At 45.3% G+C, this 18,502-nt stretch overlaps 1 protein-coding gene across 2 annotated transcripts in view; it reads right to left on the bottom strand.

The window, feature by feature from the left end:
- The window catches only part of SLC9A7 (solute carrier family 9 member A7), a 66,938-nt gene extending 48,787 nt beyond the window's left edge, over positions 1 to 18,151 (bottom strand). Inside the window, exon 1 of one of the 2 annotated variants that reach the window (XM_080585042.1) lies at positions 17,783 to 18,151. In XM_080585042.1, coding sequence (XP_080441168.1) covers positions 17,783 to 18,059 — 277 coding nt within the window. In that variant the 5' untranslated portion in view covers positions 18,060 to 18,151. The remainder of the gene's footprint in view (positions 1 to 17,782) is intronic. The other variant, XM_080585043.1, reaches the window with a different exon arrangement.
- Positions 18,152 to 18,502: the final 351 nt, after the last annotated feature.

The raw sequence follows: 18,502 nt of genomic DNA, 5'->3' as shown, positions 1-18,502 counted from the left end.
CTTCCTTTAGATGTCTGCTAATAATCACTTTTGAAACCTAAAAATGATCCATTTTTAAGCCACAAAATTGCAACTTTTTTTTTCCCCCATAAGAGTTACAGAAAACTGAACTGCTAACTCCCAAACCATGCAACTCAGAGCAGTGCTTTTTCAACTCAGCTAGGCAGCTTCCTACACACACACACACACGACTAATTCAAAAGGAGTTATGACATTTAGCATAGATTTCTTTGTTGAAATATGCCAGTGTCACAAGATTATTTTTTATTTTTTTTTTTTTATAATAAATGTGCACGACTTCCTGGAACTGAGACAAAACAACTTACTGGCTGAGGATTTGCAGAAAGATGGAAGATGAATTTTTTGCTTAAGCAGCCCAAAAATCAGAAAGGGCAACTGTTCCAAAAGCAACCTTGAACTTGAGCTTGCAGATTTGGGATAAGAGGAGCTATGTAAAGCATTTCTTTCTGCAAACAGCTTAAGATGTGAATACAACAGAAGTATGGAGCCACGACATTGATTATTATTGGTTTAGCCTTCAGACGCAGTGCTACGAGCACATCTCTGAATTTAAGGAGCCTGGAAAGAACTTCAACAAAGTCACAAGGCAATTTTTAAAGAACTGCTCTCATCCCTGAGATTCCTGAGTATCAGGTTTATAAAATATTAAGGCCTAACAAATTGCAGGGATGCCAACAAGACTTAAGACCTCGCAATCCAACACTGACAGCCTGAGCGGTCTCTAGGATGTCCTTACCTGACGTTGTTGTGGATTTTGTGAAAGGCATACTTGTATGAAAGTAACTTTGGATTTTTTGCAGACAAAGAGTAGAAAATATTTATATCAGAAAAATGACACTTCTCAGTTTTAGTTTCTGAGGAAGAGTTTCTTAAAAGCAAGGCAAGTTCTCTCAAATAAAACTGAACGGGTTATTTTGCTAGGCTTAAGTCATATCCTTATTAAGGCCTGTGATTTAAATTAAATTTGCTGTAAAAACTTAACTAAAAACCTCAATTTTTTTTTTTAAAGGGGATCCAAAAAAAGTCCAGACCGAGTAAAAAGTGACAGCAGACAGAAGAGACTGTTGCAGGTGTTAAGACATCACTTACTACACTAGAAAACCTTTGAGCTAGCTTATCAATCAGCATCTCCAAGGATGCTCCCATCATGGTTTTGTCACTGGTTATGAAAGACTAATAACAGAAATGGTATCTACTGAGGCTACCACTGCACAGAAGCTCATGGGATGCCACAAGAGCCACAGATCTTGGAGCAGGGAGAGCACAAGGACAGCTCAGGGAGGGAGGAAAGAGCAGCAGGCCATGAGCCGTGGAAGCTGAGACAAAAAAACAGTCACCAAAATGCAAAGAAGCTGCAACCAAAACTGCACAGAGCTGCATTCCCCTACTTGTGTCTTCCCTCCATTACAACTGCTGTAACATTATCTCAACTCCAACAGCATGCTTTTGTGCAGGGCACTCAGTGTTTCCCACTTTGCATATGCAGGGTAATAACCTGAATTTCAGTTTGCTTTGGAGAATCCCCCCTCTGCTCCCAGAGCAGGCAGAACACAAGAACATTGCACCGAGTTAGCTTAAAAACGACATCCACTCTCCATCTCACTCACTTCTACTGGGATTTACTCCAAGATCAGACAAGTTACAACTCACAGGAGGCTGCTGCACACTTGGCCCATGTCCTATTTGGTAAAATTTGGAAAGGATATCACCAGAAGGCGGGTCTTTTTCTAAGAGTGACAAAGCCTGACAGTGAAATCACGCTGTCTGCAGAGCTGGATTCAAGGCTTGTGCCCAAGAGGTTCTGGGTGATGCTGACAACCACAAGGGACTTCCCACAAGGGGCATGACTTCGCATTCTTACACCAGTAAGCATTTAGAGGTCTGCCTGCAAGAGTACTGGGCTTTCCAAGCTTCACTGGTACATGAAATCATATCTGGGATTACACTAAGGAAAAAATCCCTGTCACGGGCATTGTAAGAGGTGCAGTGAATGCTCTTGATCTCGTTCCTTGTCACAGTTCCCTACCAGGGAGATGGAGTAACAGCACTCCCTTGCAAACACATTAAGGGATTTAACAGATGGCTTGGTCAATCTCCAGTGATCGGATCCCTAAAGAACAGGAGAAGGAGCGAGGAAAACTTCAGGAGGGATGTGTGACATGATGAGACTTGTACCTATCACTTACAAGCTCTTTTCTTGAAGCTAAGAAGAGACCACAATGCAAGTGAGGCAGACCTCTCAAGATACGGACATCTGCTGTTCTGGGGACCCTCTGTCTCACACATGTAGGAATTCATCTTCACTGCTGCTAGAAGCACGGTTTCCTAAGCCCTAGATGAAACACAACCTGACTAGCACAGTTAGAAGCTGACACATGAGCTAGGTACACTGGCAGGCACATGTCGCCTTAGCTTAGGACTGATACATGCAGAGCACAGGTTGGTCCAGAACATGCTTTGAATGTGACAATTGTGGCTTTTGCAGTTTCCAAAAGCCTGGTGAAATACCCCAGGAGTCCAGGTGACCAGGGTATAGCAACGTTGGACATTATAGATTGATTTTCTGTGCCAGAAGTAGTGTGGTAGTCAGTTTGCATGAATGTACTTCTATACAGGCAAGTTCTTCACTGTGACCTATCATAATTATCAGAGTACCATGAAAAAGGAATATCTGACATGAATATAACATCACAAATTAAGCCTGACAGGTAACAGCTGAGCAACTAGTGTCTACAGAAACACAAACATTCAATTAGTAACTTCTATCAGCAATAACGATAGATGCCCTGAAGTCAGGAAATGCAGTCATGAGTTCACGCCCAGTCAGGGAACACACATGCATTAGCAGAGATCTGCAAAAAAGCACATCACTGTGCACTCAAGGCCACTATTGGTGAAGGTCCTAAAGATGGCACCTGCATACAAAGCAACTCCACCAAAAGTCTGAATGAAAGCAATATTCAAAATACACATTTAAATATAGTATACAGCACTATATCTTCATAAAAGGAGCAAATCTTCCCCCCCCCCCCCACATTCCTTCCTCCAACTACGTATCTCAGTTAGTGACTGTTTTCAAGCTCTTAGTTTGCTGTTCAAAGACTCTTTATGCAAGACTTGCCATTAGTGACAAGCATGTCACTAGCAACACACTACTGAGGAAGGGCTATATCTAACTGTAGGTGTCTCGAAAAAGCCCCAGATTTGCTTGTTGACCCAACCAAAACACCTGAAGTGCCAGATTCTACAGTGAAAACAAACCCACAAAACAAAGCAAAAAAAAAATCACCACATTGTTTAGATCAGAATATTAACTCTGTGCGCAGTAAATAAGACCACCATCAGCATGAGTGTTGTATTTTGTTTGTGCAGTTCCCAGGTCAGCTAGTAGTGATGGAACTGGAAGCCCCAGTGATGAAGACAAGTCCACTCCAACCTGCACAGTCAGTGCACTGTAGTTACCCATACCTTGCAAAATGCTTTGCTGAACTGTTTCATTCTAATTCTTCATTTTAAATGATGTTGCACTAGCCCTCTGACATTTTACCTGTTTGAATTATTGGCAGTAGTTAAGCCAGAGTGCTTTAGGAAGAGCAAGCTGGTAACACTGGATGTGACTCAGCTCTCTGGCACTGGAGCAGCAGGAAGGGCTGCAGACCTACGGGTGCAGGAAGGGTCACTACACCTAGTGGTGTAGCAGCTGCCCACTGACCAGGTATTCCTCAGCATCACACTGTTCAGAAGGCAGTGGTATCACTGGGGACAGAACCACTCAACTGCTTACCAGAACACCATGTAAAAGCTTTCATTTACTGCGAACACCATGCAAGTCTTGGTCACAGTGCTATTTCTACCTGCAAACGCAGAGGATGTTTCAGCCTTCTTAATCAACTCAGATCATAACCAAGATGGCAAGATTTCCCTTCTTCAGTGTTCCTGGTATAACATAACACAGCATCCCACGCCAAAGTGCAGGTAGCTTTTTGATAAGACCTGTCTGACAGGACAAGCACAGCTAACAATGAAAGGCAGATTTAATATCTAAAGTTGCAAGCATTTCCTGAAAAATAAACAAAGTCAAGTCACACTTGAGATCCACGCCGGTACATCACATGCTGTCTCAGAATACATTCCCTCTGAGTACTCTTTTATGCTTTTAGTAAAACCTGTATGCTACCCAAAGCGAATGTTTTTTGCCAGCCCAAATACATCACAATATACTGCCAAACGACCAAATGCCCGGGACAATCCATCCATTCATGCCGACTGGAGTTCATCATTCCTACTTGCTCTTCATCCTTCACAGATGCAGCAACCCTTATGAATGCGGGCCTTCTTTAGATTGCAAAGAACAGCAACGGGGCCATAATGAAAATCCATCCAAAGAAAATTCAGGCTTTCAAAGCATCCACTGAAGACTTGCTGATCTGCACAACGATCAGCCAAAAAAGGTACATGTTCTCCAACAAAACAGAAAAATTGTGGAAATTAAGTCAAAGGGGGTTTACGAAGCACTAGACCATTCAGATGTTATATTTCAAAAGCTACAATATGCTTCTGTATAAACAAAGTTGCTTCGGATCCTCCATCCCAAATACACAAAGAGATGGCCTTTCCCCACACCTTGGTACCTAGGGATCAATAACTCACAGAAAGAAGAAATGACAAAAATCAAACGAGGTTACCGGTGTGCAGAAGTTACAGGGCACTGCGGAGCATCCTCTTGCTTCTGTGCAGCCAGCAAATTCGCATCAGCTCCTGACACTGCTGCGTTCCGAAGCCGTGACATTAAAGTAGCTCTTAAGAGAAAAAAAATACTGCTGCAATGCCTATTCATGCCAAGGAACTCAAGAGATTTACCGCTTTAGTGAGCCTTCACTCTGTGGCAGGCATACCAGCTGTTACAGTACTCTTGTTACAACAATGTGAATAAAAAAATTGCCTCTCAAATTCTAAGAATAGACTGCACAGTAGACCAGTAAATACACATTCACTGGATTTTTTTGCAAAGCTTTTAATGAGACTGTATCAACTTAAGCATGAAAACTTGTTATGAAACATGAACTGGTTAAGCAACAATAAATAGAAGATCAAGTTGGAGAACTGCTCCTTAAAGGAAGGCGTTACCTGGCTACTAGTATAAAGGATCGGTTTCCAGATCACAGCTAATTATCATAAAGAAGCAATTGGAGTAATTAGTCCAATTTATTTATTGGGCCATAACAATTATTTATGCTAGAAGAAAACATTTCAGAAGCAACAGCAGAACTCTGAAGAAGAGTACAGTATTGTCATTGCTGGACTCCACTGGATTGTTCTAATAGCAAAACCGGTTGCTCATACCAAATACTGACAGACTGCACTGCAAGAGCATTGGGAAAGCATTACCAGAGCACAATCAGACACGTTTTAGACCACAAACGTAATACTAAAAAACCAGCAGGTATTATGACTGAGTGTATAAAACCCACGCATTCAGAAACCAGCACAATGACTGGGCAGTACCGAAAAGCTTGCTTTGAGCACTAGGCTCAGCTATAGTTATTCTCTGAGCAAAAGATCTTTTTTTCCCCTCAGCAATTTAAGGGAAAGAACACAAAATATGACAAAGTTAATAAGGTGTGCCAAATTTCTCCCATCACAATGGTAACTGAAATCTTGCATTGAATTAAACAGAAATAAAGAGATCTGAGCAGATCTTACGGGTAATATATGGATACTAACTTTAGGCTCACGTAGATTTAAGCTGATGAGTAGAAGTGGCCCAGCCATTCCCTTGTTCTCTGCTATCACACCACCCCTTCAGGTGTGCTAGGTGTGCCAAGCAGGACAGGAGTATGAAGAAAATAGGAGTGGTGTTAACAGCTGATTAAAAAAAATATATATATGGGCTGAGCAATATAGTTGTGTTTCTTTAGTCAATTTTTTTTCCTGGTTGTCATTAGAAAAGAAAATATTGTCTCCATGTTTAAAATGATGTACATACTACACTAAATCAAATGCAAAGAAAATAAGGTCACCAATTTAGTGAAGTCTCAGAAAACTGTTTCTGTGTTTGGATACACAGTATTACCCAAGCACAGGCTATTCTGGCAAGCAAGTAATTCAGCTCTGTGGCATGCATGTAGTATGTGGGCACACGCACGTGGGTCAGGAATGTGACCAGTTCACGGATCTCGGTGTCTGGAAAACATGATGCAGATATTGCATAATTTGGATCCTGGCACTTGCCATCACTGCAAAATCTGCCCGTTCTTGTTCTTAAGTATTACCCTTTTATTCTACAACTAAGGGTCCTGAAGATCTCAGCAGACCAGACCTACTAAAAGCCTATTTTTATCCAATTTGTAATAATCCACTTGGAATTAAGCCAAGTTGGGTTCATTTCCTCGCTCACCATTCCAAGAGAATTCCATAACATAACCTTGGTAGTAAAGAATAGTAAGCGGTACACTTAAATAGCTTGCAGGTGAAGACAGGCATAGATCATTTCAGCAATGCTCAGGGAACAGGCCTGCACGACAGACAAGATGGTGGACGCAGGGGGAAGAAGTTATTTCAGCCATTTTGGGCTTGAGCCAGTTACCTGTTCTCAAGAAAGAAGACCAAAAATGTTTAGTTATGACTGAAAAAACAGGCCCAGTATACGAAGAGGAATCCAAGTTGCCAGCATTAAGCTACTGGATGCACCTTGGGTAAGAAACAGAGAAGAGATGAGGAAAGAGTTTAAGGTGATTTGCACAACAAGCTGTAGGACAGAATGAGGATAGTACTTCTTCCAGGAGAGCTGAACATGACCAAAAACAATAGGCAAACCTGGAGGAGCCATTGCAGGGCAACATGTGTCTGTATCCATGTCAGCACCTCTCGTATGAGGAAAGGAGGGGGAAGGCAGACAGGAGACTACCAAAATCCATACGGACATTATTCATTATGTGACTCCCTGTGCTTTCTTGGAGCTGTGGTAGAGGTAGAACCTAATGCTGAAAAATGGCTTGTGGTCTGGTAGCAGAGAAACTGTGACTTTGGGCAGCGAGGGTGGCAAACCAAACACTCCAGATGGGTTCCCCCCCCCCCCCAGTGTGTTTTTTTGTTTGTTTTATAAAAAGAACATAGCTGTAAGTTTAAGTACTACTGAAAAAAACTGAGGCCCTGATCCAGGGCCTTAACTTCAACAAGCTTGGGTGAACATGTTAATAGATACAGAGTAGATTGCATTTGCACTTCCTGCCTTGACTTTCCAGTCTGTAGCATAGGGCCGCACTCAACAGCTGATGAAAAATTTTCTCCATCCCTAATTAGGGTTGACAAAACACATATTGCATCAGGTGCTTCTGATGTCAGATAAGCAGCTTAGGTATTTGTGTTTGAAGTACAGAGAAATATAACTGTCCTACGTTTTACACTTTGGAAAAGATCCCAGAACCATTAGGATTTAAAATTGAAAATGTTGAAATAAACACACTCAAATATTTGCCAGCAATAGCAATAAACTCTTTTTTATGGTTCTCTGAAGCTAATATATGGGAAAGGCAAGTAAGAAATCAACATATTAAGTACTAGGTATCACCACGATATCCAAGTTATTTTTTCCTCTGTTTTGTGCACACATGTAAAAACTGAGTATGCTGTAATTATATTTAGTTAATGCAGCTTAACAAGCATTCTCAATAGGAAACCGCTTACGAACTTAAGTTATGTTGTGCTGAGGAAAAGATTAATTTTGTGTTCACAAAGCTCTGTAAACAACCATTAGGAGGATGGTCACCCACTGGACTTTTGGAAGACCAAGCGATTTGTGTGTTCTGAACAGACTCCTTCTCAGAGAGGGAGAAAGATTTGGGAGCAGCAAACGCTCTGACAACTCGATAAGTCCAAACTTCAGAGAAAAATTAAAGCTGGTATGGAAACAGAATCTTCCCATTTAAGCTCCTTAAGTCTGAAGAATATGTCTGGGACTAAGCACAAACACATTGCTCTAACATAGATGAATGTGGTTTGAGGGGTTTAAAGGTTAAAAGTATTTAGAGATAAAAATCAACTTCATGAAGTATTTGCCAAGTTACATACCCTGCTGTGCAGAGATGAAAAACAGTAATGGTCAGGCTGAAACATTGCAGCAATACTCAGTTACCCACATGAAAGTCTATTCCAGGGTTAAGGCTAATTCACTTACACCATCACATCTGCCAGATACTCTCCTCCTTCAGAATACTCCCACTGCACAGTGCAAATAAGCTCCCTGCAAGATTCCCAATAGATGCAGCAAAGCTGTGCCTTCCATGCTGTGCCACACTCATGCCTCGAGGCTTTGTGCTCTGGCAGTCAAGCGAAACCAGCACAAGTGCCTGCTTCCACCTCGTGGGGCATATCCTTCCTGACCAGCCAAGGAGCTCTTTACTTTTGCCAGTTCAAACTCCATCAAGTCCAACTTCTAAAGACTACTTAGAGTCACTTAAACAGCAAAGCTAAGAGCCGGCTGGAATAAGTTAGTATTTCAGGCCAAGAATAACAAGTTCAAATACAGTATCCACTAGCAAATATAAATATAGCACAAAATTTATTCCCTGTTTCTCAGCCACACACAGACAAGCAGGTACCTAACTAGGTCTTTGATTACTGCTGTTATACAAAACAAAGCCAACCAGATCATTTTCAAACATGTTCTGATGAAGCCTCTACAAGTAACACTTCTCCGAACATCTATATACTTTTAAAAATACTTAACAGTACAGAAGAGTTTGCAATTCACCTGCAGAAACAACCAGGCCCTGAGACTGCAATAACAGCTATTATTTATTTATTTTTATTACTTTGGGGTTCTTCCTTGGTATTCAGGTAACGCAAGGACATGACCTGCAGCGTCAGCAGAGTTCTGGATGGAGGAAGTATTCAGCTCTGCAGCAGAAGACTTGCTTTGCAGACTTGGCTGCACATACAAGTTCTCCAGCCACAGAAAAGGGTGGATGCTGGGGCCGAATCCTATCAGTTTGCTCATGAAGAGGGCAAATTAAGGAAGAACATTCAAGTTGTCTCATGGATAAGGGGAATGAAACTATTCCCAGGAGAGAGACCAGCACTCAACCAGTAAGCACAGTGAAGACTGACACGAAGGGAAGAACAAATAGGAGGGATCATGCAGCAGTAAAACAGCTGAGATGTATATGACACTTTCTTTTCACTACTTTCACTACTGAAGCTGAAAGACTTGATTATAAAGTGCTAAGAAGTGGGGGGAATAACAATTATCTCTCCAAATTAGCGTGAAAAGAGGTAATATCCGTCTTAGTGGATTCAAAGAATACAAATCAAAAGCTAGCCATACCCTTGCAGGACACAATACTTTTATCAAATCTCACACGTGCAGGACTTCCAGCTGCACAGGACACTTTGACCACAGGTAGCCACCGATGTCAGGACTCACAGGAGCACATACCACAGTCACACACTGCCAGCACACTGAAGACTGTCATCTTATGCACAGACAAGTTAATTGCACTTTGAGACACACTTACACTGTGCTCTTTTGTTTCTACAATTTTTATTTTTTGTTAAGAATAGTCCACCCACCTTCATAAGGAAAGAGCAGAAGAACAACTAAAGAAACTACTGAAGAGAAGGTTTTTTTTAAGTGGTTTTTGCTGTGTGTTTTTTTTTAAAGCAGAAAGACCGCTATGGAGACACCTGGCATTCAGAATAAGCATGCCACCTTAAACATTACCACAAAGCCAGCACATGAAGGTATCCACTAGCTCCTCAGCTCTGCTGTTCAGGCTGCTGCCTCCAAAGGGCTTACGATGTAGCAGAGGAGGAACCGGCAATACAGGCCCTACACGAGCTCAGAGCTCATCGGGTATTTCGGCAGTCCCCAGCTGCCATTAAAACACTTGCTCCAGAGCTCTTTCAACAGGGGACACTTCACAAAATCTGTGAGCTGTGACAGCAGCAGGCAGCGAGAAGCAGCACAGGCCACAGCAGGCAGGAGAGGAGCCTCCAGCAGGGCTTCCCAGTGCACCCCTCGTGTGGGGCAGCCATGTCGGGCCCACGGGGTGCTGCCAGGCCAGATCCATCAGTCTTCCTCCATGCCTTGCTCACATGCACAGCTGTATCAAGAGGAATTTGGAACTTAAACCCAGCCTTTGAAACCGAATGTGAAATGCAGAAGCCAGGAAGAAAGCACACCCCTCCCTCGGCCAGGAGCACAGTTCACCCTCCTCCACGCTGATCGAGGGGGAGCCTCCAACTCTCTCTCCCTGATAAAAACCAACTCCCTAGCCATAGCTTTCAGGGGCCTTTGGGCACTTCTAAACTAAAGTGAATTGTCTGATTTCAGGGCATGATAAAAAGCAGTGGTTTTTTTTTTTTTAATCATTTCCCTTTTATTCCTTCACACTCGGTTAATTGCAGGCTGAAGTGCTTTTTAATAGGCGAAAAAAAAGCAGTACTTTTGAGCTAAATTACCCATCTTGGGTAGACACAGAAGAGATCTGATCTGCTGAGAACAACTGTGTATTTTTACAGCACAAGTAAAAGTGTTCAAGATAAATACCCTTCTAAAAAATAATTGCTTGTATCACATTCCTTTCAATATAGATACCACTTAGCCTAAAGCAGGGGGAGAAAGGCTACATTCAGCCTTAAATGGGGATGAAGTATTAATCCTAAATCACAAATAAGAACACTCTAAAACACTTTTTTTTTTTCTTGTCTGCAAGCTGCTGTTCCTGGCTGTCAGAGTGAAAGTAACAGCCCTGAGTGAGATACCGAGGCTGTCTCCTCGACACGCAGGAACGGTTCAGCAGTTCAGCGCAGGACTCGCAGCAGTCAGCAAGGAAAGCACATCCACGGCATGCAGCAAGCTTTAAAGGGCTAGATAGGAACTGCAACACCTGCAGGAAGTGTCCTGTTGTAGACCGTAGCTCTGAGTCTTACTTATTTGCGTTATTATTTTGGACGGCTGACTTGCAGTTCCTGCTTCAGATTTCTGGTTCCTAAATCACCTCTTGCAGGCGATGGATACTACCACCTCTATCTAAATAAGAAGATGCTTAGCTGCCCAGACAGTAGGGTTGGGGTGGAAATATCTCCTTACCAGAAGGGAGGGTAAGGCTTCACACACACTCTAAGGTGTTGTCTTGAACTGCTCCACAGAATAGGTTTGGAAGGGAAAGCCAACTTCCAGTAGGAAGGAAGGGGGCAAAAGTCTTACTATGCACCCGCAATGCAAGGTTTGTGGTGACACAATCAGGAACATGGCGAGCTGAATGAAGACACTCTTCTGTCAGAGGGGCTTGAGCCTTGCCATCACTGCTCCCTGAGCCATCTCTGTACGCTGCAGGAATCCATCACAGCTTGGAGGCAAGGCCAGGCCCCCCTGAGAAGTGAGAGCTCAGGCCCTATCCAGTCAGAGGCGAGGTGTCAGCTTGTTTCCACTTGCACCAGCTGTGCCAACAGCAGGAGCCAGGAGCACACGCAGCAGAAGCCTTTAGTTCCCACCTCAGTCAGTGCGCCCAACACACAGTCACTTAGGAAGGAGTTTTGTAGGTCACACTCCAGTACTCAAATGCTGCCCAGGACTGGCTGTACAAATGAACCTGAAGCACTTCTGAAAGCACCCTGCTGCGCACCTAATTGCTTTGCATGACAGTGACTTCAGTGTTATGATGCTCTGGTTTTTCTTTAGCACTACAGGTGAGAAAGAAGTGTAAAAGACACTGCAATAAAGTCCACGACCAAAATGACTTCAATCCAGCACAATATTAAAAAAAATAAAAATCAGGAAAAACAATGTCAGAATTGTTCATCCTATTTTGAATAAGGTATAAGCTAATATTGTATTGCAAAATCCAGAAATGAGATTGTGATGGTTGCTACACAGATTTTTGATAGCATGGCCTAGGAAACGCTTCCTATTATCTTTCCATTATCCATAAAGCAAACACCCAACTTAACGAAGGGAAAGGAGACAGCTGAAAATGCAGACCTGTTCTGTCCCATCCACCTTCTCCCAAAAACATGGAGTCCAACTCCTAAGCAGAACAGCACTGAGGTGGATACCATCAGCACCCAAGAAGCATTCTGGGGTATCCCTGTAGGACTTGACAGCTTTTATACACTCCCTCATCATCCCCTTTTCAGTCTTATCTGCAATAAGGGCTGAGGCTACTGGAATAGCTGCAGGCGCTTTGATTCTACATGGGAACTCAGCCCTTGTGTTGTTTTAGGGAGATTCCTTGGAGGACTTGTTGAGAGTCATTTCTATTGCAAGGTGGCAAAGAAATTGGAAACGGTTACAAAAAATCTTCTGAAATGGATTAATGAAAATCTCAGGCTAGGTAACCTGTAACATGCTGTAGAGACTATCACTGTCTAATAACAAAGCTGTGTGCTAGACATAGCGTTACCTGCCCTCAGTTCAGCACGCTCTTACCAAGAAGACCATTCACTGTACAGACACACACGAGCACAAGACAAGCACGTGTGTGAGCTCTGCAGCATTACTAGCACTTGTTTACAGCAACTTTCTAATTCAGATGAGACTTAAAGTATATGCAAAGGGACACTTTCCCTCCTACAACGACAGTGTGATGTTGTAGAGCAGCACTAGCTTTAAAAGCCAGTTACGTTACCAAAGGGCTGCTCAGACAGGAAATCCGGGGTTGTCATTTCTCTCCTCATAAATCTGGGGTTGTCATTTCTCTCCTCTCCTCTCATACCAGTGCTCAGAAGGGTATTTTGACACCGATTTGACAGAACATCGAGAAGCTAACATTAACAAAAATGAACTAATTTATATTAATTGCTATTGAGAACACTTAAGAAAACAAAACCCCCAAAACCGACTGTCCTGAGGACTATAACTGAACTGTATCCCAGGGACACTTCAGAAATATTTAGGCCACCCAGTTATCCCACCTGAAAAGCAGAGTTGAAATAGAGGTAGGTTAATGGCAGAGATACAGCACTTCTGAAATCTCTCACAAGATAAAGATTTTTAAAACTATGTAGTCCGAGCCCACAAAGTAAGCTTAGAAACAAGACTTGCAGTACAGCTGAAGTGTCCAGAGCACCCAAAGGATGGAGCAAGACTCATTTTGAAAGTTTGCAACTCAGTGATTTAAAAAGAACATGCAGGCTGCCAAAGAAAGGATAATGCTCTTGAAATTGAGTGCTTGGAGTTATGCTCCTAAATCTAATACTAAAATGCTCACATAGAAGTGGTTTATTAAACATCAACACTGCCATTATTTTGACGGCCATGGAGATGCATTAGGTCCTCTCTTGCATGTCTCCAGCCTAGAATTGTAACAGATAACACTGCAGCGAGATGAGACAAGGACAGACTTTCTGTATTTACTCTGCAGATACAAGAACCTAGTCTAAAACTGAGTATTTCAGAACAAACGTGGTTATTTTTTATCCTGAACATTTACCTCGCCTCTCATTTCTGATTTACAAAGAGTAACAGAAGTTTCCCGTGACTCTTCATATATTGTTTTTCTTAGTACTCGAGTCCAGTTTGGCTTTTATTTTTTACCTGCAGGGAGTGCAGCTTTGAATAAAAGCGTCTAACAAATGATCTCGCTACCTAGGCGTGCTCCCTACGTCACAGGAGGCCAGACTTTGATGGAATTGTTCGGGCAGCATGCGACCTTTGGGAGCAACACGGCTGATAACAGAGAGCGGCACACAACAAAAGCAGCAGCGGTGAAAGCCAGGGCAGGCAGCCAGCCTGCAGCACCACGAGGTGCGGCCCACAGGTGGCTCCGGACCCGCTCTGCAGTCAGGGAGGCCCCGGCTACATCTGGGACCTGTGCTGCTGTGCAGGTGGCCGGCTGCCCCAGTTGTCACTCCAGGAAGGGGACAGGCAAGTCCCCTGATGGCAGCGACAGTGCTGCATCTGCTGGAACACGTCCACGCACCACGACACGTGCGTTCAGGAGCAGAAAGCAAAGGAGCCACCTCCTGTCAGCAGGCTCTTCCCTGAGCTCTCCTCTGGCATCCTGCATCTCCCTAATGCCCTGGAGAGCTTCCAGGAGGAGCCAAGGCTGCTGCCCCACAGGGCAGCCCTGTGCCACCGAGCCCTTTCAGGAAGGTCACAACTCCGGGCACTGTGCCCTCAGGACTCAAGAGGCACAATGCGAGCGTCATGGCCACCACCACAAGTTGGCATGCGCTTAATTTCCTTCATTGCTCTCTATCTGCCTTTTTTTCCCCCATATCCTCCTCCCTCTAATTGCTCCATAATGACTCGCAGTAGTAATACTATTGGTGGAGCAGCTGCAGAAGAGCAGCACTCCCTGTTAAAGTTTGAAGACCAGGCTTCAATTGCATTCGCAAGCCAAGTGCCTCTTCTGGAACGACCTGGGCATAGTCGCCGTGCAGTGCCGTGGTGCAGAACCAAAGTCAGCACTGCACCTGAACCTGCAGTTCTAGGTGCAAAGTATTTTAAGACGTCTGAAAAAGATCCCTTGCCCTTTCACGTACACAGCTGTCAGAGCTAGCACGTGCACCTGGGCTCTGTGACTTTCGTATTTCTTGATCTAATTTCTAAGACTTTAAGCTGTACACCACACAAGAAAGCAGCACGGTAAGTCATTAAGCATTTGTGTAAATTTTAGGTTATTTTACATCTTAACAGACACTTCTAGAGGAGGTCATTTAGCACATCAGAATAAGAGACAGGAAAGCAGCAACGGTCTCTGAAAAGATGGTGACAGCGCAGGAAATAAGAAACACGGCAAGACCCCTTTGTGATTGCAATGACTTCTGAACCAAAGCAGCTCACATGGTGAAGTTACACAATGCTCTGCAAATCTGGACAGGGCAGGAGCCTTTGTTCTGCTGAGGACTGGGTAATTGTTAGGCTACCACACTGAAACCGACCAGCACGACAGATGCCTCCTACTCAACAGAAAAAGGTGCTACTTAAAGTTTGCATTTCTTCTGGGCTTTAGCAGCACCAGCAGTATTTGGGCCACAGGTCCTTTTAGCTGGATAAAGCACATACTTTCTGTGTCAGAAATGCGATCAGATCAGCAGCCAAAACATCACGAAAGTAGAACAGGATGTGCTTGTAGCTGGGTTCTGAGAAAAGATAAGTGAGAAATGCTGGTTAAAGGTCTGGCTGCAGGCAGCTTCTTCTCTCACCGCCCACCATCTCAGGCCACTGTCATGCCACCTGATTCCTGCTGTGCTCGAGGAAAGAGGTCGGATGGCATGCTACTGTGCGGCTAGACCAGAAATAAGAAAAGCTCCATCCCCTCTTCCTAAAGAAAGAAAAAAGCAAGCAACCATCAGGACCTCCAGTTCTAACTAGCTCAGACACATCATGCTGACTGGTTTTCATCTACTGCAATCACCCCAAGATTCAATCACTGAAACCAACCATTTCAGAGGGCTTTTAGGTGCAACAAGACCAGTTTTTCCAGGTCATTGTCTCCACGATAAGAAGTAATCGGCATTTAACTGCCAGCCTACTTTTCTCCTGTACATGAAAGCCATTTACTCACCACTAAAAGCCACTGTTAAAGAAATGGAATGCAAATGGTACAGGAGCTGTTGACTTCAGCTTAAGACGCTGTTAAAGTTACCTACATCAATACCATACTAATCAATACATCTTCGAGAGCACCTAGACACCTGTTATCATAATCAGAACTGTTTCATGCCAGATGCTTCTGGTTTTAGGACTACAAACTCTTCGGTCGAAATATTGCCACACAATTTTGTGTGTAAGTCAAACATCAAATGTGTTTTAAACACACATACAGTTTGAGATGTGTGCATTTCTCAGATCCCAAGTTATCAGCAAAGCATAAATGTTTCTCAGCTTAACCACTGTCCGTTAAATACCAAAAAGAAAGAAGAGGGAAAAACTCCCATTTGAAGAATAAAGCTGGGTTATCAGAAGTGCAGCAGACAGTTACTATGACAGTTACTATGTGTTTTTTTTTCTTTGCTCTAAAGGAAGTCTACAAAACGTTTAAATGAAGCCAGGCCTCAGCAGAGCTTCACAGGCATCGAAGGCTAACAGCATAAAACAAAACTGCACTTGCTGAATATGTTTCCTCAGACATTTGCTGTGACATGGCAAGAGTCATTTTGCTTGGGAGATAGGAAAGTGTGTGTTTTGGGATACCAGAGGGGTTCATTGGGATGTTTCCCCAAGATATTCACCATCTTGGAAAACAAAAAGATTCAAATGAGGGAGTGCCAAGAACATGCTGCAGTTCAAGCCAATCATTATTTTGGCAGTGTTGCCTATGGTGCAGAAAGGGCCATAACATAGTACCTTTTCTAACACATAATTTCAGCATTTGTACATCAAATTAGGAATCTAGCACCCATTTCATGGATCAGCAACTGGAAGCTATCGTAAACTAATTTGAGTTTAATGAGAGGCAGAAGTTCTGTGGGTGAACAATTTTCTTGTTGCCATCACAGCTCATCAAAATGCAAACGCCCTTGATGCCCTATTATTTGTATTGCATACATTAGCACGCCCATGTACGCAGAATTTCTACCATACAGTCAAACATCCGGATCACTGTAATGGTCTTAAAACAGTTTCTGAAGGTGACAACACCAGGGTGATATTTAAATAACGTCCTCAATACAACCTTACTCTGTCACTTCCAATCAGCATTCGTACAGTTAATCTACCACCTCCCGGGCACTATACAAGTGTTAAGGATTATTATCCTCGTGCATAATTTACTTATATGCCCGATCTTTAATTTGCCAGTTTTCAGCAACAAGCATATGTGAAATACACAGCAATGCAGCAAAGATATCAGTGACTAAGAGCAAATTGGGGTGGTTTAAGAGATGCTTCAGCAGAGGAAAATTCCACTGCTTTGCAAGCGATCACGTACATCTTGAGAGCAGTAGTACTCATCAGGGAGGAAACCATTCCCTGCTCGCCCCCCGGCGTGCTGAATTTCTCATCCGTGGCATCCCAACCAATATCGGGCAGGTGTTTCGCACTGTTCGGCGGGAACGTTAACTAACGAACGAGAAGAAGGGCCCCCGGCACCACGGCAGGAACCAACCACAGGCGGACAAATCAGTTTCTAAATGGATGACTGCTTCTCCTCGGGACTGTTACGTCCCCTGTAGCAAACCGCGCACGAAACCCAATTGCATAAGTTCGCAGCAGAGCGCTACACCCCAGCACCGGCTCACCTGCAGCTCTCTGCACCAGTCATTAATGGAAACAGCACAGAGCCCGGCTTATCTGAATCATCAGCGCCACAGAAAGCGGGCGAGCACACATGCTCTGTGCAGGTACTTGTTTTCACTTTCCTGGCGCTCACTGGGGGCTGGTGCGGACAAAGGCACCCGGGTGCAGTGCTCATTGAGCCGAGCGGGTTTAAGACGAGCTGTGGGAGCTTTCCAGGCTACCTGGTTTCGCTGCAGTGAGTTGGTAACCAGTAAGCTCCAGCTGCCCGCGACAGAAGAGCATTGTGCTGGCAGGCAGCTAGCAAAACCGGGAGCACCAAAGTTGCACCGCAGCCCGTTTTACGCAGCGCGGCGGGGACGCTCGGCTCGCGCTCTGCCAGACAACCACGGCGATGACCCGCGCGGCCCAGCTAAAAATACCCCCCGGCGAGCCGGCTCGCTAACAGCGGGGCTCTGCGGGAGGGAGCCGTGCGGGCCCCCCGGCAGCGGCAGGCCGGTGCCGGGGGCGATGACAGGTCGCGCGGCCGCGCAGGGAGGACGGGCGGTGCGCGCAGCGCGCAGCCCACCCCCGGCTCACCGTAGATCATGGCCAGGCCGGTCTCGTGGAGGAAGCGGACGCGGCGGTGCTTGAAGAGCCAGATGGTGAGGATGGTGAGGGTGAGGAGCAGGATGAAGGTGAGCAGGCTCACGCTGTCCTGCCGGTGGCTCTCCTCCGCCTCCTGCTCGGTGGCGAGCTCCTCCATGGCGCTGCTGCTACTGCTGCTACCGCTGCTGCCGCCGCCACCGCCGCCCGGCTCGGCCGCCCGCAGCCCGCCGGCCCCCAGCAGGAGCAGGGCGAGCGGCGGCAGCGACATGGCCGCGGCTGCCCGGGCCCCGAGCCGGGGGAGGCGGCCCCGGCGCACAGCGAGCCGCCCGCCGCCGCCTGCCCCCGGCCCCTTCAAGGCGGCGGCCGCGGGGCGGAGCCGGGGCGGCTCCTCGGCCGCAGGGGCGGGCGGCGAGGGCCGGGGGGTGAGGGCTGGCGCTGTGGCGGCGGTGGCGGGGGGGGGGGGGTTCGTTTGGCGGAGGGAGGGCACGTCCCTGAGCTGCCTGCCCGGGGCTTGCCGCCCCAGCGCGTCCTGCGCCCGGCGGTGGTTTTCGCCTGCCGCCTCCCTGTCCTCTGGTTGGGAGCCAGCACCGTCCGGGCCAGCCAAAATCTGAACTTTCTCCTCTAACTTCGTCGTTTAACGAACGGCAGAACCTATACCGCGTCCGCAAATGAGAAGGAAAAAGGGGCAGCGCGGCTGCCTGCTCCTACAGG

Source organism: Anser brachyrhynchus, assembly GCF_964034855.1.
Source record: "Anser brachyrhynchus genome assembly, chromosome: 1".
NCBI classification, from domain to species: domain Eukaryota; kingdom Metazoa; phylum Chordata; class Aves; order Anseriformes; family Anatidae; genus Anser; species Anser brachyrhynchus.
Note: the sequence above shows the minus strand (reverse complement) of the source record. Positions and strands in the feature narration are given on the sequence as shown.